This window comes from Scyliorhinus torazame, chromosome 1 (assembly GCF_047496885.1).
Source record: "Scyliorhinus torazame isolate Kashiwa2021f chromosome 1, sScyTor2.1, whole genome shotgun sequence".
Taxonomy (NCBI): domain Eukaryota; kingdom Metazoa; phylum Chordata; class Chondrichthyes; order Carcharhiniformes; family Scyliorhinidae; genus Scyliorhinus; species Scyliorhinus torazame.
The window spans coordinates 379,603,220-379,626,605 of NC_092707.1; the positions used below are offsets into that span (position 1 = coordinate 379,603,220).

General features: G+C 44.5%; 1 protein-coding gene across 5 annotated transcripts in view; it reads left to right on the forward strand.

Annotated features, from left to right (window-relative positions):
* Positions 1-23,386, forward strand: part of birc6 (baculoviral IAP repeat containing 6) — a 371,663-nt gene that overhangs the window by 108,690 nt on the left and 239,587 nt on the right. For all 5 annotated transcript variants that reach the window (XM_072512201.1, XM_072512210.1, XM_072512218.1 and 2 more), the window contains exons 11-15: positions 3,435-3,584; positions 9,632-9,857; positions 12,625-12,785; positions 17,842-17,976; positions 20,028-20,159. In XM_072512201.1, the coding sequence (XP_072368302.1) occupies positions 3,435-3,584; positions 9,632-9,857; positions 12,625-12,785; positions 17,842-17,976; positions 20,028-20,159 (804 nt within the window). The remainder of the gene's footprint in view (positions 1-3,434; positions 3,585-9,631; positions 9,858-12,624; positions 12,786-17,841; positions 17,977-20,027; positions 20,160-23,386) is intronic.

Consider the following 23,386-nt stretch of genomic DNA (forward strand, 5'->3'; position numbering starts at 1 on the left):
CTTGGAGCTATGTCCCCTTTTCTGAGACATTCCCACTAGTGACAACATTTCACCATCTACCCTGTCAAGCCCCCTCAGGAGCTTATATGTTTGCATAAGGTCACCCCGCACCCTTCCAAACTGCAAGGATTACAGACCCCAGACTATTTAGTCTCTTTTGATAGGACAACCCTCTCATCCAGCAATTAGCCTGTTGAATCTCCTTTGGATTGCCTCCAACGTTACTATATCCTTTTTTAGGTTAGGAGATCAAAACTGTGAGCAGAATTCCAGGTGAGGCCTCACAAACACCTTGTACAATTGCACAAAAGCTGTCTATTTTTAAACTCCAACACCTTTGCAATAAAGGCTAAAGTGCCATTTGCTGTTTTTAAAAAAGAAAACATTTTTATTCAAGTTTTTTTAACATATATACACAGAATATCAAAAGAACAACTCGTCATCCCAACAAACAATCACAGACCTCCAAACCCCCGATACCAACACCCCACAGTATCTCGCCTTCCCCATTTTTACCCCCTCTCCCTTGTTGACCCCAATAATTCTCCTTGAAGAAAGCAATGAATTATTTTCACCTTTGGGTGAGCCCCTCTACTGATCCTCCTCCACAGAGCGAACTTTACCTTCTCCAACCTCAGGAATTCTGCCAGGATGCGCACCCACACCTCTGCCTTCGGCTCCAAGTCGTGCCAACCCAACAAAATATGTCTCTGGGCTATCAAGGAGGCAAAGGTCAATATATCGACCCTGCCCCATGCACCAAATATCACCATCAGACTCTGCACCACCCCCACATCCAGTACTCAAATATAAAGTCCAAGCACCTCTGCCGCAACCTCCTTAGTCTTGGACATGCCCAGAACATGTGGACATGATTTGCAGCTCCCGTGCACTGCCCACCCTTATCCTTCACTCCCGCAAAGAACCCGCTCATCCTCGCCACCGTCATGTGGGCCCTATGCAGAATTTTAAACTGGTTTAGCTTCATGCACGATGAGGACGCATTCCCCCTCCACAAGGCCTCCGCTCACATCCCGCACCTCTCCACCTAGCTTCTCCTGCCCCTTGCACCTAATATCCTCCACTGGAGCGCCCTCCCTCTCCATCAATTCCTTAGAAATATCTAACACGTTCTCCTCCCTTATTCCGTCCTCCAATAACAGGAGGCAACAGCCTTGGGAAGGATGGCACCTCGCTCACAAAATCCCAGACCTGCAGGTACCTTAAGCCTTTCCCTTGGGCAACTCGTCCAATTCCTCCAACTCCCTCAGCTCTGCAAATTTGCCCCCAAGAAACAAGTCCCTGAAATACACAATCCTCACCTGCCGGGGAAGTCTAAAGAGAAGCTGTGCACACCCGTTAAAACAAAATCTTTTCTGTTTATTTTGCCACTTACATTCTCCTATGCTGGTTTTGAATCCATTTAGCTAGTTTCCAATACATTCTATTTGCCTTCATAATTTTTCTAAGCATTATGCAGGATGTAATCCAAGATCTCCTTAAAATGTTGCTCAGTTTGATTTTATTTATAAGGTTGCCAATGTCCACGAAGTCTGCTTTACAATAAATTCTATTAGATTTGTGCAATGTGACCATTTTGCTGAAAGATCCACGTTGAACCCTGGGAAATTAGAACTGTGCGTTTATTGTGGAATTGATGACAATCGTATGCCCTCTGGAAATTGTCCAGAATTGAACAACAGCTGGTCTTTCACTGCCACTCCTGATTTCGGTGCTGTTGTAGTTCCAGAAAATAAAACGCTTCTGCACGCTGCATGTTAGAACTTCTTATCTTATTTTTCAAGATCAGGAATTCCTGCTCTTCATCGTTCAACATAATCTTCCAGAGCGGAGATTACGATGGAGTTGGACGTATTAATGATGGACATCAGTTGATCCATAATCTGATGAGGGAGGGGAGCTCATAAATAATTTAATTTAAAATATTTTGGTGCAATTGACTCGGTTCCTTTTAATGTAGGGGTAGCAGTGTGAGTTGGAGGGGTGGGTATTTGTGGGTGGGATGGGTGTTTTACTGGTGTGGGGAGGAGGGCAGGTGGCGATTGGGTTAGAGGGGGAGGATGCCCACATTGGTCAATATGACACAAACCAGTTGAGGAACTGTTCCACTGCATCAGTTTGAGTTGATAATTTCCTCCACTACCTTTTCCAAGGCAAGATTTGGTAGATTGTTGAGACACCCGCAGTTTATTGATGCATGATAATTTATTGTCGCATGGGACGGTACGGAGGCACAGTAGTTAGCACTGCTCCCTCACAGTGTGAAGGACCTGGGTTCAATTCCGGCCTCGGTGACTGTCTGTGTGGAGTTTACACTTTCTCCTCATGTCTGTGTGGGTTTCCTCTGGGTGCTCCGGTTTCCTCCCACAGTCCAAAGTTTAAATGACCACCGTGTCATTGCTGTGTAGTAGTATGTCGTTGGAAAAACTGTCTATCTATTGCTCCAGGAGTTACAAATTAGAATATAATGGCTATGGTTTTGGATTTAATCTGGGTTGAGTGAGGGAAGGGATGGCCGGGTCCTATTTGTGGTTCACTTACAAAAGGCAGTTTGGGCAATCTGTTAAACAATATGGAAGCAGCATTGTTAAATGCAGTAAAGATGAAGCATGTTTTGCCAATTTATAGTCAGTGAGAAAATTGGTTTGCCTGGACATTAAATTAACTGTAATTGGAAAAAATGTAGGGAGGTTAGGTGCCTTTCAACAGTATCTGGAATCGAATTATGGTGCTAATGAAATGGTATGGCGCGTCAGTTCTTAAAATGAGCACAGAAAGTAATTGCAGTTTTTGTGGTTGCAATTTGATTAGCACAGCACATGCTATTCAGTTAACAGATCAAAAAATAATCTGGCTACCATCTGAAGGATTGTATTGAAGGGCCTTTTGAAAATTGATTATATTGTCATCAACTACGTATTGATGATCCATAAGGTGGGATATTGAGTATATTGGACAAATGCACGGTAGCTCAGTGGTTAGCACTGTTACTTCACAGCACCAGGGTCCCAGGTTCGGTTCCCGCTTGGATCACTGTCTGTGGAGTCTGCACATTCTCCCCGTGTTTGCGTTGGTTTCCTCCGGGTGCTCCGGATTCTTCCCATTCAGAATTGGACATTCTGAATTCTCCCTCTGTGTACCTGAACAGGCGCCGGAATGTGGCGACTCGGAGCTTTTCACAGTAACTTCATTGCTGTGTTAATGTAAGCCTACTTGTGACAATAATAAAGATTATTATTATAAGATATTAATCCTTGATAACAAATTTGCAGTATAATCTTTTGAATGTGTTTAAATAGTCCAACTGAGGAAGGGCATTGAATGCATCCATAAAGTTGCCTCCAGGCTGAACTGCTTTGTATCTCAATTGGGAGTTTTAACTGAGGAATGTGATGAAATACTTTTTATCCAAGGTGGAGAACTTCATTTCCTTCAGATTGGAGGGACTGGTGAAGATGCAGATGAAACAGATATATTTGTGGATGGCAACCTTTCAAAAGGGGCCGATCAATTGTCTGAAGGAAGCAGATACACATCTAACCCATCTAGTCCTGGAATTACAGGTAAGAATTTTGATATCGGGCAAGTCGGCAGGTACTTACCTTGCTTCTCATGTGGGATAATGCAGTGTTAAGTCCTGCGCTGGAATATTTTTATTCCTTTGTTTCTGTTCAGGGAGAAACTTGGCTTTTGCTTAGTTATTCAGATAAGATGAAGTTATAAAGTAGAGGAGGAAAAAGGGAATTCACTGTGGCATGTTAGAGCCGAGACCAACATTTTCCCCTCTGCCAACACCACCAAAGACAGATTAACTTGTTATTCCTCTTAAACGGTTATTGGAGTTTGCTGCAATAAAATGGCAATCGCATTTTCCCGTAGTATTCTCTGTGCATAAATATGTAATTATATATGAACTGCTTTCTGGCGTTCAGAGGATGAGGTACAAATGTCCGAACGCAGCTCTTTTTTATGGTGAATTTCTAACCTTGAAAAAAGTGACCAAATAGAGAAGTGAATGGAATGGATCCAGTATTTGGGAGGTCACAAGAAAGGAATGAATTGGATGAGCAAGAAGTTTTTGAAACTGTAAACTTTTTGTGTGTGTCTGTGCGTGCATGCACGTGCGTGTGTGCGCGAACCCACACTCAATCTGGGAAAGGTGGAGCTGGAGACAACTGAATGTTTGGACTTTGACCATCCAGCCGAAAAGAGGAAGCTCAGCTTTTCCCTGACCATTCAAAATTCATTATTAAAGATTTTGGACCTGTTTCTAAATATTTTGCAATATTCTTATTTTTGGAAAAGGTGTCAGCATTATTCCATGCCTCGTTTGTCCGTGCGCATTTAGTTTGCCTTCACAAAACTCTCATTCCTGAAAAGTAAACTAGTTTCATAATCCTCTTTATTCCTTTTGATAAACTAATAGAGTCAGAATAAGATTCTTGCTTATTTTTCAAAAGTCATGGGATATCAGGGCAACTTTATTTTTTCTCTTGCATTTTTCATTAAATTTGAGTAGACCACAATTTATTTTGTGAGATGAGAAAATTGGAATCCATAATCGCATGCTCTTGAGACTTTCATAAATTAAACTTAATTAGGTTTTACTCAAAAAGTCATCAGTTTTAAAAAAATTAACATCCCGTTGTATATAATTACTAATTTTAAATCCCTGACTATGGCAGCAAATTTGCTGTGTGCCAGAAATGAAAATATTTATCATGGGATTATAAATCCCGATATTAATTTTGTTCATCTGTCGCCAGTTGTACTGCCATGAGGGGTTAGAGAACACAGGACATGAGATTAGGAGTTGCTGGTATTGAGCTGGACTGTGACTCCATGAAGATAATTGGTTTGTTTGAGTGATTTTTCAATATGTATATTTGTTGGGAGGCTTTTTAAAAACAAAAATGATTTTCTTTCCTATATTTTTCTTGAAAATAGGCTCGAGAAAATGGGCTAGAGAAGTAAGATCCTGTTTTTGTGGCATTGATTGTGGCAATCCTAAATTATTCTGAGTAAAAGTGGTAGTGATGCTCTAGTGAGATGTTCTGGGGAGATGGTGGTATTATGTTACTGCCACCAGAGGACTAGGCTACTGCTCTGGGGACATGTGTTTCAGATCTACCACAGCAGCTGGTGAAATTTAAGCCAAAAATTTGAGTTAGAATTGAAAGCTAGTCTCTGTAACGCTGCCATAAAATTATCATTGATTGCCCTAAAGGGAAGGAAATCTGCAATCCTATCCCGGTCTGACCCACATGGAACTTCAGACCTGCAGCCACTCAAATTGCTACAGATACTGGTGGTTTTGTGAAATCATTGTTTAACAAACCTCTTGGAGTTCTTTGAGTAAGTAGCATGTGCTGTGGATAAAGGAGAACCAGTGGGTGTACTATATTTCCAGAAGGCATTTGATGAAGTGCCAAATCAAAGGTTATTGCGGAAACTAAAAACTCATGTTATCGGCAGTAACATATTGGATTGGATAGAAGATTGAGTGGCTAACTGGAAGCAGAAAGTAGGCATAAAAAGGTATTTTTCAGATTGGGAAGTGGTGTGCTGCAGAGATCAGTGCTGGGAACTCAAACTGCTTGCAATTCATATAAATGACATGGTGAAGGGATTGATGGATAGATGGTTGCCAAATTTATGAAGACCGAAAAATAGGTAGGAAAGTAAGTTGTGAAGATGACACAAGGGAGCTATAGATAGATATAGATTGGTTAAGTAAGTGAGAAAAGATCTAGAAATGGAGTATAATGTGGGCAAATGTGAAATGGTCCATTTTAGCAGGAAGAATCAAAAATAAGTTTATTATCTAAATGGTGAGAGATTGCAGAGCTCTTGAGGTGCAGAAGGATCTGGCTGTTGAATGAATCTCAAAATGTGAGTATGCAAGTAATGACAAAGCTAATGAAATTTTATCATTTATTGCAAGGGGAATTGAAAACAAAAGTAGGAAGGTTATGCTTCAGTTATCTAGGGTATGAGTGAGATCATACTTGGAGTACTGTGTGTGGTGATATGCATCACTGTAGGTACACAAGGGGTTAATGTAGGTACACTGCAACAAGGTAAACACTAGAGGGAGTGCAGTGGCGGAGGTGCGAGAGCAAGGGGAGGGGCTGAAGGAAGTGGAGGAGACGTTATTGCAGCACGGTGATCAACTTGCCTCGATGGGGAAAGAGATGCGGAAGGTGATGGATACTAACAAGGATCTGCGAGGAAAAATGGAAGACCTGGAAAATAGATCCAGGCGACAGAACTTGAGGATCGTGGGGCTGCCCGAAGGAGTTGAAGGACCGAAGCCGACTGAGTATTTTGCCGCGATGCTGGCAAAACTACTGGGGGAGGGGGAGGACCCCTCCCAATATGAACTGGATCGGGCTCATCGGTCGTGGAGGCCTGTACCAAAGGCTAGTGAGCCGCCAAGGGCAGTGACTCTGTGCTTCCGTAGGTACAGGGTGAAGGAGAAGGTCCTGAGCTGGGCCAAGCAGAAGCGGGTGGTGCAGTGGGCTGGAGCTGGTATACGTGTATACCAGGACTTTACGGTGGAGCTGGCAAGGAGGCGGGCTGCCTTCAACCGGGTGAAGAGGGCACTGTACATTAGCGCGGTGCGGCATTGTATATCCAGCGAAGGGACTTTTATTTTGGAACGGCGGAAGCAGCGGAGGAGTTTGCGAAAGCAGAAGGACTGGCAGAACTGACAAACTGAGGAATGGCCATGTGCCGATGTAACCTCATGACTGTATTTTCTTATTTTTTGTATCACTGCGCGCGGGTGTAGAGATTAAAGGAACCAAGGTGGTATATATTTGGACGAGGGAAGGGACGGGACTTTAACTCGAAATGAGATTTCTTTGGGGTGTAGGTGGATAGGTGGGGTTTGTGTGCTAAAAGGGGATCTTTGGGCTTTCCTAGGGCCGGGCAAGGGGGAAAGGGACCCGGGTGGGGGCCCCCACGCTGGTCGGTTTAAGCCGGCCAGTGAACGAGAGTGAGGTGGGGGGAGGGGCTGCGGCTGTCGGAGCCTGGCAGAACAGGGTCCGAGTGGTCTAGCCGGGGTGGAAAGTTGGGGGGGAAGGAACCGAGGGTAGGGGGAGGAGTTTTACAAGAGGCAGTGGACGGGAGGAGCTGGAGACCTGGGGTGGGGGGGTGGGAGCTGTGTAAGATTAAGGGTGACTACGGGTAATCCCTGATTTATTTTTGTCATTTGTTTATGTAAACATGCGGGTTGAGGTTTGGGGGTTGGTGGGTAGATGGGATCGTTGTTGTTATTATGGGGACTGACATATCTTGCCGATTATTGTTTATCGTTGATGGATGTAAATGTGGGAGAAAATGTGAAAATGGAGGCGAATAAAAAATTTTTAAAAAAAAAAAAAGAACACTAGAGGGAGCTCCAGAGACATCATGACACACAGACATTCAGCTAATAGGTCAGTAAGATAGGACACGACCAATGGGCAGTCAAGACACTGATTCAGATGAACCAGAAAGGACTCCAGACAGGGAGCATCAGATGGGGAACAGCAGAAGCCACAAAGGACATAACTTTGTGAAGGACTTATCCATAGAGAGTGGTCATTGAGCACAACAACAAAACCTACAAAACCAACCACAAAGGCAACAACGAGAAGCGTACCAAAAGCACCAACGTCAACAACAAGCACGACAAGAACAACAATGGAACAACGACTGGTACGACATGGTACAACTCTGCAACTGCAGGACAATGTAACAGCACAGCTAACACTGGCAAGAGTACAGCCATATCATGGCATGACAGCAAATCTCACCGATTCAAGTTTGCTCCACAAAAACAAGCAAACCAGCTTTCAAGGCAGATGACATACTGCATCAATATCGCAACCACAAGAAACAGTCCAGGTTGGACGACACAGAATACAGACTGCATCGCTACCACAAGCATAAAACAAAGAGTCCAAATCAGACAACAAAGTGATTTGACCACTTCTTGGTTCCTTAAGCACAGGGACACTGGCGGCGTTCACAAGGGAATGACAACATCAAAATCGACACTTCAATGACAAAACAAGACAGCCACTTGACCATATTAATTCATGAACCTTGGACTCGCATATTATTTGGTATTGTGTAATCATTTGGTATTGTGTAATCATCACTGTCATCATGACTTGTACATGTCATCACTTATCTACCTATTTTGTTCAATTTTCTTTAACACAGTACAGAAAATGTGTAACATGAAAAAAGGGGGGATGTGGTGATATGCATCACTATAGATACACAAGGGGTTAATGTAGGTACACTGCAACTAGATAAACACTAGAGGGAGCACTCGACACATCATGACACACACACATTCAACCAATAGGTCAGTAAGATAGGACACAACCAATGGGCAGTCAAGACACACCCAGAGGTGACATTATCACAAGGGGGCTACCCGTATAAAAGGACAGGGCACACATGCTCTTTCTCTTTCCATAGGCCACACCAGAGACACAGGGGCAGATCGGAAGCATCACACCCACATGTGGCTTAGAGCAGACTGGTTAGTTAGATTGAGGTACTATAATAAGATTGGCAGGAGAGTCGAACTCAAGTAGGAGAATTGTTAACTGTTCAATAAATGTGTTAAACCTTTCTCCAAGTCTGAACCTTCCTTTGTCAGAGTATACATCAAGGAAGCAGTTTATGCTACATGAAGAAGCATAACACAACACTGTGTACAATATTGATCGCCTTATTTAAGGAAGGGTGTTAATACATTGGAAGCAATTTTGAGAATGTTTACTCTATCAATACATGGAATGGATGGGTTGTCCTATGAGGAAATTTTGAGAGGCTATGCTTGTATCCGCATGGCTTCAGATGAGTAAGAGGTGACTTCATTGAAATATATAGGATCCTGAGGGGTCGTGACAGGGTAGATGTGGAGAGGATGCTCCCTCTTGTGGGAGAACCTAGAACCAGGGGCCACTGTTTTTAAAAATAAGGGGTTGCCCATTTAGAATGGAGATGATGTGAAATGTTTTCACCCAGAGGGTTGAGTGTCTTTGGAATTCTCTGCCTGAAAAGGTTGTGGAAGCAGAGTCTTGAATATTTTAAGACAGAGGTGGATTGATTTTTGGTCAGCAAAAGGATGATAGGTTACTGGGAGTAGGGTGGAATGCAGATTTGAGGTTAATATCTGATCTTATGGGGCGGAACGGTGGCACAGTGGCTAGCACTACCGCCTCACGTCGCTGAGGACCCTGTTTCAATTCCGGCCCGGGTCACACTCCGTGTGGAGTTTGCACGTTTTCCCTGGGTCTGTGTGGATCTCACCCACACAACCAAAAAATGTTCAGGGTTAGTGGATTGGCCATGCTAAATTGCCCCGTAGAATTAAAAAAAACAAATCTGATCTAATTGGATAGCAGGCCAGGCTCGAGGGGCTGAATGACCTACTCCTACTGCCACTGTCTCAAGCAATTAAGGATAGACAACAACTGCTGGCCTTGCCAGCATTGCCCTCATCTCATGAAATAATCTTTTTTTAAAAAGCTTCCACTGTGGAGGAGAGGGAAAGAGAGTTGTTATTGCTAAATATATTTGACCATTTTATTCTTTATTGTAGGGGTCGACTTGTTGGTGGACCAGCCTTTCACCGCAGAAGTATTGACATCACTGGTGGAACTCACTAGATTTGAGACGTTGACCCCACGATTTTCAGCTACGGTCCCTCCATGTTGGGTGGAGGTTCAACAAGAGCAGCAGCAGAGGCGACATCCACAACACCTGCACCAACAACACCACGGGGATGCAGCCCAGCATACTCGCACTTGGAAGCTGCAATCAGACAGGTGCAGCAAGACAAATTGGTCAAGTTTGCGTTTTTAATCTGTAAAACTGAAAAACATTGACTGTCGCGCTGTGCTTCTTAATTTACAGCAGTTTCAATTATTTTGATGAATTTGGTTCAGTTTCATTTAAACCATTGTGAATGACTGCATATCGCTATGTGTAAAAACTCAGATTTGATGAAATGCCGTTCCCTTCAATCAAAGATTGAAGCCATCATCCTTACCCACCCATTTCGCAGAGACCTCAACCTCAGGCTGAATCAGGCATTCACAACCTTGCTTTACTATCCAACCCCAAGTTTGAACCTCCAAATCGCTACTTTCCATCACAAAATATATCTACTTCCACCCACTTAGTATCGCCCATCTCTACCTATATGATATTGAAGCCCTTATCCATATATTTTGTTGTCTCCAGTCTTGACTATTCCAGCGTTCTCCTGCAATATCTTCTATTCTCCACCTTCCAAAAACCTCAGCTCGTCCAAACGTTTACTGTAGGAATCCTGTCCTCACACATCTTCCTCGCACATCTTCTGTCTTCACTGACCTTGGTTGGTGTCTGGTTCTCAATGTTTCAGATTTAAAATTCATACCCTTGTATTTAAGCCCATATGTGGTGTTTTGCTATCATCATTCTCTCACCTTCAGCACTATATCCTCCATTGAATTCTTCTGAGTCTCGCCTTTTGTGTATCCTGCCCATCTCTCCCACCTGTTAGAAAAAGTTCATATACAGATATAGCAAGTGATTAGGAAAACAAATGGAATGTTGCTTTAATTGCAAGCGGAATGGAATATAAAAGTAGACCAGTTTTACTGCAGCCATTCAGGGCATTGGTGAGACCATATCTGGAATACCGTGTACGATTTTGGTCTGCTTATTTGAAAAAATCTATAATTGCTTTAGAAGCAGCTCAGGAGCTGGTTCACTTGACTCAATCTTGGGATGAACGCCTTACCTTATGAAGAAAGATTGAATAGGTTGGGCCTGTACCCATTGGCGTTTAGAAGAATGAGAGGTGGTTTTATTGAAACATGGAAGATCCTGAGGGGACTTAATAGGGTAGATACCAGGAGGATGTTTCCAATTGTAGGGAGAGTCAAGCTAGAGGACACAGTTTAAGAGTCAGAGGTCTCCCTTTTGAGACAGATGAGAATTGTTTTCTCTTGAGGATTTTTCGTCTGTGGAATTCTCTTCCCACGGAGCAGTGAAGGCTGCATCATTGAATTTATTCAAAGCAGAGTTGGACTGATTTTAGATGGAAAAGGGAGTCGAGGGTTATACGGCTAGACAGGAAAGTGAAATTGAGACCACAGCCGGATCAGCCATGATCGTATTGAATGATAGAGCAGGCTGAAAGGGCTGAATGGCCTCTCCCACTCCCAAGTCCTGTGTTCCCCATGTTCCACCCTTTGTCCTTCCGTTGGTACAGCTGCCTAATCCCCATGCATTAGAATCCCTACACATCCCTCCTCCATGAAAGTCATCTCTTTGTCCGAGTTTTTGGTCACCTCATCTGATTTCTTCTCCCTTATGTTAATTACTTTTTTTGAATTTCACCTTTGACCTGCTTTGACATTTTCAGACATTTTAAGGCACTGTGAATGTAGTATTGTTTCTGTGACCTATATGAAGGACTTTTAAATTGATGATTTATCTGATGGGTTCTTTCTAGCTGGTCTTGACGTGCACTGGGTTTAAAAATTGGCTAACTTTTTTCTGGCTGCAAAGAATACACATGGTACATTGACTCACATACAAGTTCTTGCTATGTATTTGTTGATTGTTACCATCCCTTTAGTGAGGATGTGTCTTGGATTATTCAGTATTTAAAACTGATTACTAGACCAAGCACTTCCATTCAATTCCATTGAGCCTTGATTGCAGTTTTACATGGAAGCTCTGAGGGAGAAATTTAGATTTCTAGTTTCTACTTTACATGTTAATCTATAGTGACTTGGAATTTTGAACAGTTCAGAACCAAAGCAAGAGGGATTTTTAGGAATATTCCTCATGCTCTGTGGAAGAAGTTCTGAAGGAATTCAGCCCACTCTTGAGTGTTGAGTCCTCCCTTCCATAAGACCACAAGACATAGGAGCAGAATTAGGCCACTCGGCCCAAAGAGTCTGTCCCGCCATTCAATCATGGCTGATATTTTCTCATCCCCATTCTCCTGCCTTCTCCCTATAACCCTTGATCCCCTTATTAATCAAGAACCTATCTATCTCTGTCTTAGTGATTTGGCCTCCACAGCCTTCTGCGGCAAAGGGTTGCATAGATTCACCACCCTCTGGCTGAACAAATTCCTCCTCATCTCTGTTTTAAAGAGATTGTGTCCCCTGGTTCTAATTTTTCCCACAAGTGGAAACATCCTCTCCACGTCCACTCTATCCAGGCCTCGCAGTATCCTGTAAGTTTCAATAAGATCCCCCCCTCATCCTTCTAAACTCCCAACGAGTACAGACCCAGAGTCCTCAACCGTTCCTCATTCGACAAGTTGTTCATTCCCATCCTATTTATCTGTCAAAGCTAAATAAAAGGTGGTTTTGTTCACTTTTACTGGAACATTATTTTCCAGATTGCTTCACCAGCAGTGTTTGTTTTCAGAAACTTAGAGCTTTGAAGTACTGGATAAAATTGGCAATGTTTCTTATTTGCATAATTGAGTTGATTTCAGCTTCTGGGATATTGGCATTTGGAAAATGCGGTCTTCTATGCAACATTGTGTACTTACATATTTCTGCATGATTTTTATTTTAATAGCACCAGCTGGGAGGAACATGTCTTTGAGCTGGTGTTGCCCAAAGCCTGCATGGTCGGACATGTGGACTTCAAATTTGTCTTGAATTCAAACATCACAAACATTCCACAGATTCAAGTCACTTTATTGAAAAACAAGGCACCTGGTTTGGGTAAAGTAAATGGTAAGGATTTTTTTTCGACCATATATTTCCCTGAATTTGATTGCAAATATGTTCCAATAAATTAGAGCTCAGTGTTTTAATCAGTAAATAAATTACCTATGCAAGGGGGAAAGTGTGGAGTCTTTAATATAGTTACTTGCATTATTTCTTTCAGGATCCGGTTTATTGTTTTCATTATAATCTGCAAAATGTGTTATAGGGGTGACACTGTATTGAGAAAAATTTAAATTTACTGTAACTGCAGCAAATGATCATCAATTGAAGCAACATGGATTGAATTTAGGAACAGAAAAGTGGTAATCACACTACTGGGAGTGTACTGTCGACCCTCAAACAGTCAGAGGGAGATAGAAGAGCAAATATGTAGGCATATCTCTGAGCAATTCAATAGCAGTAGGGCAGTAAGAGTAAGGGAATTTAACTACCCCAATATTAACTGGGATAGTTTTAGTGTGAAAAGAATGGGGAGAGCAAAATTCTTAAGATGTATTCAAGAGAACTTTTTGGTCACTTTGTAGCAAGAACGGGCGCAGTTCTGGACTTAGTTTTAGGAAATGAAACTGGGCATGTTGAAGGAGTGACAGTGGGAGGAGAGCATTTTGGTGGTAGTGATCCTAATTTAGTTAGGTTTAACATAATTATGGAAAAGGACAAGGATAAAACAGGCGTTCAACTTCTAAATTGGGGCAAGGCCAATTTTACGAAGCTGAGGGATGATTTTGCAATTATGGATCGGAAACAGCTACTTGAAAATAAGTCGGTGTTTGAGCAGTGCGAGGCATTTCAACAAGAGATTCAAAGGGTTCAGAGTATACATGTTCCCACAAAGAAAAAGTGAGGGATGGCCAAATCTGGAGTCTTCTGGATGTCAAGGGGCTTGAAGGATAAGATGAGGCAGAAAAGGAAAGTTTATGTCAGACATTGAGAGCCCAGTACTAAAGAAAGCTGGGCGGGGTATAGAAAGAGGAAGGGTCAAATCAGAAAGAAAATTAGGAAAGCAAAGAGGGCATGAAAGAATATTGACAAGCAAAGTCACTGAGAACCCAAAGATGTTTCATCAATACATCAAGAGTAAGAGGATGACTTAAGGAAAGAGTAGGGCCCATAAAAGTTTAAAAGGATAATCTAGATGTGGAAACAGGGTGTGGACATGGTTCTTAATTATTATTTTGTATGCACCCTCACAAAAAAAGGGGACAATGCAGACATTGTAGTTAATGAGGAGGAGAGTGAAGTATTAGATATGATAAACATGGGGAGAAAGGAAGTATTAGAGAATTAGTGTCTTTGAAAGTGGATAAATCACCAACACTGGATGAAATGTACCCCAGGTTGTTAAAAGAAGCCAAAAAGGTAATTGCGGAAAGGCTGACCATTTTCCAGTCCTACCTGGACACAGGTCAGGTGCCAGAGGATTGGAGGTCTGCTAACATTGTGCCTTTGTTTAAAAGGGCAGCGAGGGGTAGATTGAAAGGTTACCATGTCTATATCCCTCGGGATCTTGAATATCTCTCTCAAGTTTCCTCTGTCTTCTATTTTTCTATTTTTTTTAACTTTAAGACTACCCATTTATTTTTTTGTCCCATTTATTAAAAAAAAATGTTTATTAAGAATTTTTAACAAAATTTTCAACCATACACCCCCCCCCCCCCCCCCCGCCCGTAACAAAAAAGAAAGAGAGCTCGCATAGCAAGACATGAACATGGCAAGTCAATATGATACAGAACTTTGTACATTGGATTCCTCCCGCACATATCAGTTTTCCGGATCATTCATGTATTTTCTTGCTCAGATGCCCCCCAGAACCCCCGCCCCAAGAAAGAGATCCCCCCCTGGGTTGCTGCTGCTGCTGTCCAAACTTCATCTAACGCTCCGCGAGATAGTCTTGGAACGGTTGCCACCGCCTGTAGAACCCCTGCGCAGACCCTCTCAAGGCATACTTTATCCTCTCCAACTTGATAAACCCTGCCATATCATTTATCCAGGCCGCCACGTTGGGGGGGCTTCGCCTCTTTCCACATTAACAAGATCCTTCGCTGGGCTACCAAGGACGCAAAGGCCAGAATGCCAGCCTCTTTCGCCTCCTGCACTCCCGGCTCGTCCGCTACTCCAAAAAAATGCTAGCCCCCAACTTGGCTTGACCTGGACTTTCACCACCTTAGATATAGTCCTCGCAATTCCCCTCCAGAACCCATCCAGTGCCGGGCACGACCAAAACATATGGGCATGGTTCGCCGGGCTTCCTGAGCACCTCCCACACCTGTCCTCCACCCCAAAAAACCTACTCAGCCTCGCCCCCGTCATATGAGCTCTGTGAACAACCTTAAATTGTATCAGGCTAAGCCTGGCACACGAGGAAGAGGAATTAACCCTACTTAGGGCATCAGCCCACAGACCCTCCTCAATCTCCTCCCCTAGCTCCTCTTCCCATTTACCCGTCAGCTCCTCTACCAAAGCCTCCCCCTCTTCTTTCATCTCCTGGTATATCGCCGACACCTTGCCCTCTCCGACCCATACGCCCAAAATCACCCTGTCTTGAATCCCCTGTGCCGGGCACCTGCCGCCTCACAAACTCCCTCACTTGCATATACCTGAAAGCGTTTCCCGGGGGTAGCCCAAACTTCTCCTCCAGCGCCCCTAAGCTCGCAAACGTCCCATCAATGAACAGGTCCCCCATTCTTCTAATCCCTGCCCGATGCCAGCTCTGAAACCCCCCGTCCATCCTTCCTGGGACAAACCGATGGTTATCTCTGATCGGGGACCACACCGAGGCTCCCAGCGCCCCCAGGCTCGTTCCTTTGCAGGACGCCATCTCCAACCTCTTCCATGCCGCCCCCTCTCCCTCCATCATCCACTTATGGATCATCGCCACGTTGGCTGCCCAGTAGTAGCCACCCAGATTCAGCAACGTCAGCCCTCCTCTATCTCTACTACGCTCCAGGAACCCCCTCCTTACCCTCGGGGTCTTACTCGCCCATAATGCTCCTGCCTACCCTCTTAAAAAAGGCCTTGGTGATCACAATTGGAAGGCATTGAAATACAAAAAGAAACCTCGGGAGGACCACCATTTTAATCGACTGTACCCTGCCCGCTAGTGAGAGTGGCAACATGTCCCACCGTTTAAAGTCCTCCTTTGGGGTTCTGCCCCCATGACCCAATGACCAATGCAAAGTACTTGTTTAATACCTCTCATCTCTCCCGCCTCCTCATTCAAGTCCCCTTATATAACCCTAATTGGCCCCACTCTTACTTTTAACCACCCTTTTATTATTTATCTGCTTATTAAAGAGCTTGGGATTCCCTTTTGTGTTAGTTGCCAGTCTCTTTCCATGCTCTCTCCTTAACTTTGCTTACTAATCTTTTCACTTCCCTTCTGGTCCATCTATATTCTACGTGGCATCTGTTGTAGAAACATAGAGAATAGGAGCAGGAGGAGGCTATTCGGCCCTTTGAGCCAGCTCCACCATTCATTATGATCAAGGCTGATCATCTAACTCAAAGGCCCCCCCCCAAACGGGTGCTGTTTCCAAGGGCTGGTGCAGACTTGATGGGCCGAATGGCCGCCTTCTGCACTTTAAATGCTGTGGTTCTTAACAAAGAAGTGATTCTTAACAAAGGACTAAAATGCAAAGAGCACCCTGAAGCCAAAAAAGCATAACTTAACCATAACATCGTAACAGCATATCCACAAATTTCAGAGTCCTCCTCCTCCTGACAGTCCATTGTCTCTGACAAATTCTACCGCCTCCTCCACCGATCCAAAGTACAATTCCTGGTCTTCATAGGTCACCCATGGACGTGCTGGGTACAGTAGCCGAAACTTCACCCCCTTCTTGTAGAGGCCTGCCTTGACCCTTTTGAAGCTCGCTCTCTTCTTGGCGAACTCTGCACCTAGGTCCTGGTTCACTCTGATTTCATTGCCCTCCCAGATATAGCGCCTCGTCTGCCTGACCCACCTCATAATTCGCTCCTTGTCCAGGAACCGGTGCAGCTGCACCACCATTGCCCTCGGTGGCTCGTTCCCCTGGGGCTTCCTCATTAGCCCTGTGCGCTCGATCCACCTCTAACGGTCGTGCAAACGCACCCTCTCTGAGCAGCTTCTCCAACATCCTCCCCACGTACGCACCAGCATAGGCTCCTTCACTCCCCTCCGGCAGGCCCACGATCCTCATATTCTGCCTGCATGACCAGTTCTCTAAGTCCTCGACCTTCTCCTGAAACCGCTTCTGCTGATCGCGCATTGGCCCCATCTCTGCTGCCATCGAGGCAAAGTGTTCCTCGTATTCCCCTGCCACCTCCTCCATCTTCTGGATCGCCTGACCCTGGGCCACCAGCTTCGTTTCCACAAGGTCGACCACCGCCCGGAGCAGGTCCTCCCGACTTTCCTTCCGTTGCTGGGTGAATTTCTCATTCAAGAAGCTGACCAGCTGGTTTGTTGACCATTGAGCAGGCAGGGTCGCTCCCTGCCCCATCACCATCTCCACGTGCATCACAGGTGCTGCACCAGCTCTAACCGACTGATTCCCTCTTTTTTGATCAATTCTGGCCCTCCGCTCCATACACCAGAGCGTCAATCTTTTCCCTTCATTCTCCTGCACCTATATTCCACCTCACTTGCACCTGTTAACTGGGGAAAAGGTCCGAAAAACTGCCAGTAGCGGGAGCCACCAATGTGTGACCACACACTCCATGGTCGCCACCGGAAGTCCACTCAAGAGACTTTAGCATAAACGTTTGCTTAAGTGTAGTAGTAAATTCAACCCAGTTTCCATCTGCCCCCTCAGATGAATATAAAAGATCCCATGGTATTATTTTAAAATCCATGTGCACTTTCCAGGTGTCCTGGTGAATGTTTATCCCTCAAAGAGCAATTCTTTTACAGCTTATCTGCTGTTTGTGGGAACGCGCTGTGTGCAAGTTGGCTGCCATGTTTCCTGCATTATTACAGCAGTAACATCCCTTCACTTCAATGGCAGAATAGCACTTTGGGGTTGTCTTGAGGTTATGCGAGGCTGTCTACATAAATGGTACGTCTTTCTTTCTTTCCTCCTTGCAGAGTCTGCAGTAGACAAGCAGATATTGTTTCCTTTATCTCCAGCTTCTCATGTGGAAGTAGAGAGAAATGGACGGGCTGGGCTTACTGATTTAAATGAAGATGTGCAGTACTCGATGGATGTGGATGAATCTCAAGGTTAGCTAAATATATACCGTTTGTGAAGAAAACCCAACATTTAATTTAATTGATGGCTCTGACTGGTTTCATTCTTATGGAAATTGTGCATTGTCTACAAACTTCCAACTGAAATGAAATGAAAATCGCTTATTGTCACAAGTAGGCTTCAAATGAAGTTACTGTGAAAAGCCCCTAGTCGCCACATTCCGGCGCCTGTTAACATTTGAAGTTTTGTGCTTTAAATTATCTTTAAGGAATTTAACTTTGAGATCAAATAGATGTTTGGGGAGACTGTGTAACATTTGACATTTTAATTTGCATACAGGAGGAGGAAGTTAGAATTTGACTGAAGTTTCATCCTTTCCACTGCCCATTATACAGATAATCCATTTACTGATGTTGCTGCATGTCTTTTTTGTTTTAAAGTTTCTAAAGGTGCAATGCAACTGATTGTTCAAGAAAATAAATGATAGAACCCATTCAGTGCAGAAGGAGGCCATTCAGCCCATCGAGTCTGCACCGACCATCCGAAAGAGCACCTGACCGAGGCCCACTCCCCTGCCTTATCCGTGTATCCTCACAACTTTGGACTGTGGGAGGAAGCCGGAGCACCTGGCAGACATAGGGAGAACATGCAAACTCCACACAGTCACCCAAGGCCAGGTCCCTGGCGTTGTGAGCATCAGTGCTAACCACTATGTCACCGTGCTGCCCCAGTTTAAATTTTGATTATAGCCACAACTTTATGAGTAAATAGTAGATGAAATGCGAACTTTGTTAATGCCTACTTGGGAATGTGATCAAATACATGTTACATTTTAGTGAGGGTTGAACAAACAGCGCTCAACAGTAGATTGGTAACTCCACTCAATTTTTTGTTTCGGTTTAATAGGACTGTTATTGACACACAAAACTAAATATTTGCGAATACTTGAATGAAATTTTCTACTTGTAGAACAAGAACTGATTTAAGAATTTTGGTTACCCCACCCAAAACAAATCATTATCTTTTTTTTTTTTACTTCTGACGTGTCCTCCTTATATTTTTTTCCCACATCCATGGCATGTAGTATCCTTTGAGAGTAGGCTTGAGTTTTGTACCTCCAGGAATTGCCCATGGTAATTAGTATGATGATTTTGTTCCTTCTGAGGTACCCAATTTTTCTAAAGCTGCCACTCAAAACCCGAGAGGAGCTACTCCAGCAACTGACATTACACATTGAATTCGAACACTCAAACCTTGGGTCACCTCCCTGAGTTTTGTGCAATCTTTTTGATTACAAATTTGAAAAGGCCATTTATTTTGCTTTTGAATACTGTTCGAGAAATGGAACTGAATGAATTGCGGACTTCTTTCTCGTGTCCGGTGCTGAAGATTTGTGAAAAGCTGAAAATGAATGACAGGCAGATATGAGAGCTGAAATATGATAAGGGATTGAATTTGAGCAAGATTGCTGCTCTTCATGTCTCAAAGGCCTGTCAAATTCTGTTTATATCAGTGGGAAAGTTGTGCAAATCAATGCTGACTGGCTGCAGTGCTTTTTAGAGAAATGGTATACTTTCATTGCTGGGAATTTGAAAGGTTTGAGGGAGTTTGTGTCTCAGAGTTCTGCAAGTTCTGTCGGATGACTGGGGTTCACTTGAGGGCGACATGGTAGCACAGTGGTTAGCACTGTTGCTTCACAGTGCCAGGGTCCCAGGTTTGATTCCCGGCACTGTCTGTGCGGAGTCTGCACGTCCTCCTGTGTGTCTGTGTGGGTTTCCTCCGGTGCTCCCGTTTCCTCCCACGAGTCCCTAAAGACGTGTTGTTAGGTAATTTGGACATTCAGAATTCTCCCTTCGTGTACCCGAACAGATGCCAGAATGTGGCGCCTAGGGGCTTTTCACAGTAACTTCAGTGCAGTGTTAATGTAAGCCTACATGTGACAATAAAAATTATTATTATTATGATGGGTGTTAGATTGCATTGTTGGGAGTTCGGTTCTGTTCACTTCCACTTAAGTTGTAAGCTTCTTTGTGCGAGAAATTTTTCAATTGAATATTTTTCTTCCATTCTATACGCTGAGAAGGTCCCAGGCTGTGTCAATTTCTGGAGGAACACAAAGAAGATATATTATGTGGACCTGTGTGGTTGGCCAGTGGCTTGGATCTTTCAGGGCATGCTGGAATGCTGACACTAACTAGCCCTAAGTTAATTAAAGGTAAGATCAGTTGCGTAGCGGTGACTTCAATGGAAAAAGTGTTATTTTAAATGCAAATAAATTGCAGTAATTGCAAAAGGGCTAGGGGCAGGGGTGGTGGGGGGGAGAGGGTCTGCCATTCCATAAGGCAGGGACTCACTTTAGATACCTGGGGGTGCAGGTTGCCCGAGATTGGGGGGGGCTCCGTAAGTACAACATTTCTAGTTTGGTGGGGAGGATGAAAGCTGTTCCAGCAAGGTGGGATGGTCTCCCACTGTCATTGGCGGGCCGGGTACAAGCGGTTAAAATGAATGTGCTGCCGCGATACCTGTTTATTTTTCAATGGCTGACAATTTTCCTGCCAAAGTCATTTTTTAGAGAGATTGGAGGGATGATTACCTCGTTCATATGGGAAGGGAAGGTGGCCAGAAGTAAAAAGGTTCTACTACAGAGAAGAAGGCAGGCAGGGGGGTTTGGGTCTTCCGGACCTGATGTATTACTACTGGGCGGCAAATGTGGAGAAGGTACGGAGCTGGGTCAGAGGGGTTGACTCCCGATGGGTCAGAATGGCGGAGAGTTTGGGTAGGGGGTCGGGATTGAAGGCGCTAGCGACAGCGCCGCCCCCAACAGCCCCGGGGAGATACTCGGGGAGTCCGGTAGTAATAGCTTCATTGAGAATTTGGAGGCAGTTTCGACAGTACTTTGGGTTGGGGGCAGGGTCAAGGGAAATGCCGATTCGGGGGAACCATAGATTTGAGCCAGGGAAGTGGGATGGAAATTTTCGGAGATGGGAGGAAAAAGAAAATAGGATGCTAAAAGATTTATTTCTTGGGGTTGTTTTGCAGGATTGAAGGAGCTGGGAGAGAAGTATGCGCTGGAGCAGGGGGAAATATTTAGATACATGCAGGTTCGAGACTTTGCCAGAAAGGCGATACAGAGCTTCCCAGTAGAGCCGGCTTCCACATTGCTGGAGGAGGTGCTGACGACAGGGGGGCTGGAGAAGCGGGTAGTATCGGCGCTTTACGGGGCTATTTTGGAGAAGGAGATGGTGCCGCTAGAAGGGATCAAAGCAAAGTGGGAGGAAGAGTTGGGAGAGGGTATGGAGGAGGGCTTCTGCTGTGAGGTGCTCCGGAGGGTGAATGCCTCCACCTCGTGTGCAAGGTTGGGGCTGATGCAGCTGAAGGTGGTGTATAGAGCGCCCCTCATGAGGGCGAGGATGAGCCGGCTCTTTGAGGGGGTAGAAGATGTGTGTGAACGTTGCGGGGGGGGGGGGGGGGGGGCAAACCACGTTCATATGTTTTGGTGCTGTCCAAAACTGGAGGATTACTGGAAGGAAGTGTTTAGGGTAATCTCTAAAGTGGTGCATGTGAAACTGGACCCGAGCCCTCGGGAGGCCATATTCAGGGTGTCAGACCAGCCGGGGTTGGAAACGGGCGCGGAGGCAGATGTTGTAGCCTTCGCCTCGTTGGTCGCCCGGAGGCGGATCCTGTTAGGGAGGAGATCAACCTCTCCACCCTGTGCTCTGGTGTGGCGGGGGGACCTGCTGGAATTCGTAACGCTTGAAAAGGTCAAATTTGAACTGAGGGGAAGGATGGAACGGTTCTACAATTCATGGACGTTATTCATTATGCACTTTCGAGAATTGGATCACATCGAACATTAGGGGGGGGTTGGGGGTTGAGGGCTGGGGGGAGGGGGACTATGTGTTAATGGTGACTATGGGTGATTCCTGATTCCTTTTTGTCATTTGCTTATGTTAACCTGCGGGCCAATGCCTGGGGTTTGGTGGGAGGATGGGATCGTTGTTATTGATATGGGGATTGACATTACATTTGTTACTGATTATTGTTTATTGTTGGGTGTAAAGTTGGGAGAAAATGTGAAAAAGGAGGAGAATAAAAAATATTTTAAAAAAAAATTAATTGTATCTGTTTCTGCCTAGGTTCTAGGGGCTATGCAGCTATGGTGCTAATTGCATATCATTTCGTGTTTAAATTCATCTAATTTATTTGCTTGGTTTAGATTTGGGTCCTATTGGCCCCATAGACATGACTAGACTATTTTTATGTGATTATGCTGATAGAATATTTTTGGAGCATGGTTGAGGTTTTACACTGACATTTGATTACATATCGCATATCCAGCATGCAAAAGGAAAAACATTGAGCAGAACCAAAATAAATTTTTGCAAAACCTTCCATACAAGATTTAGCATTAGCATACTTGCACTAAGGGCCAGCAATGCGGCGCAGTGCTCAGCACTGCTGCCTCATGGCGGTGAGGGCCCAGTTTCGATCCCAGCCCCGGGTAACTGTCCATGTGAAATATTTCTATTTTAAAAATTTGTTCATGGGATGTTGGTGTCGCAGGCTGTGCCAGCATTTATTGCCCATCCCTACTTGCCCTTGAAGGGGCAGTTTAGAGTCAACCACATTGCTGTGGGTCTGGAGTCACATGTAGGTCAGACCAGGTAAGGATGACAGATTTACTTCCCTAAAGGACATTAGTAACCAGATAGATTTTTATGACAATTGATAATGGTTTCATGGTCATCATTAGACTTTTAATTCCATATTTTTATACAATTCAGATTTCACCATTTGCAGTGGCGGGATTTGAACCTGGGTCCCGAGAGCACTACTCTGGGTCTCTGGTTTACTAGTCCAGTGACAGTACCACTACGCCACCACCTCCTCATACATGTTTGCACATTTCTCTCCATGTCTGCATGGGTCTCAACCCCACACCCATAGATGTGCAGAGTACATAGAACATAGAACATAGAAAATACAGCACAGAACAGGCCCTTCGGCCCACGATGTTGTGCCGAACCTTTGTCCTAGATTAATCATAGATTATCATTGAATTAACAGTGCAGAAGGAGGCCATTCGGCCCTTTGAGTCTGCACCAGCTCTTGGAAAGAGCACCCTACCCAAACTCAACACCTCCACCCAACACCAAGGGCAATTTGGACATTAAGGGCAATTTATCATTGGCCAATTCACCTAACCCGCACATCTTTGGACTGTGGGAGGAAACCGGAGCACCCGGAGCAAACCCACGCAGACACGGGGAGGACGTGCAGACTCCGCACAGACAATGACCCAAGCTGGAATCGAAGCTGGGACCATGGATCTGTGAAGCAATTGTGCTATCCACAATGCTACCGTGCTGCCTTGAAGAACAAATAAATCTACACTATATCATTTTCCCGTAATCCATGTACCTATCCAACAGCTGCTTGAAG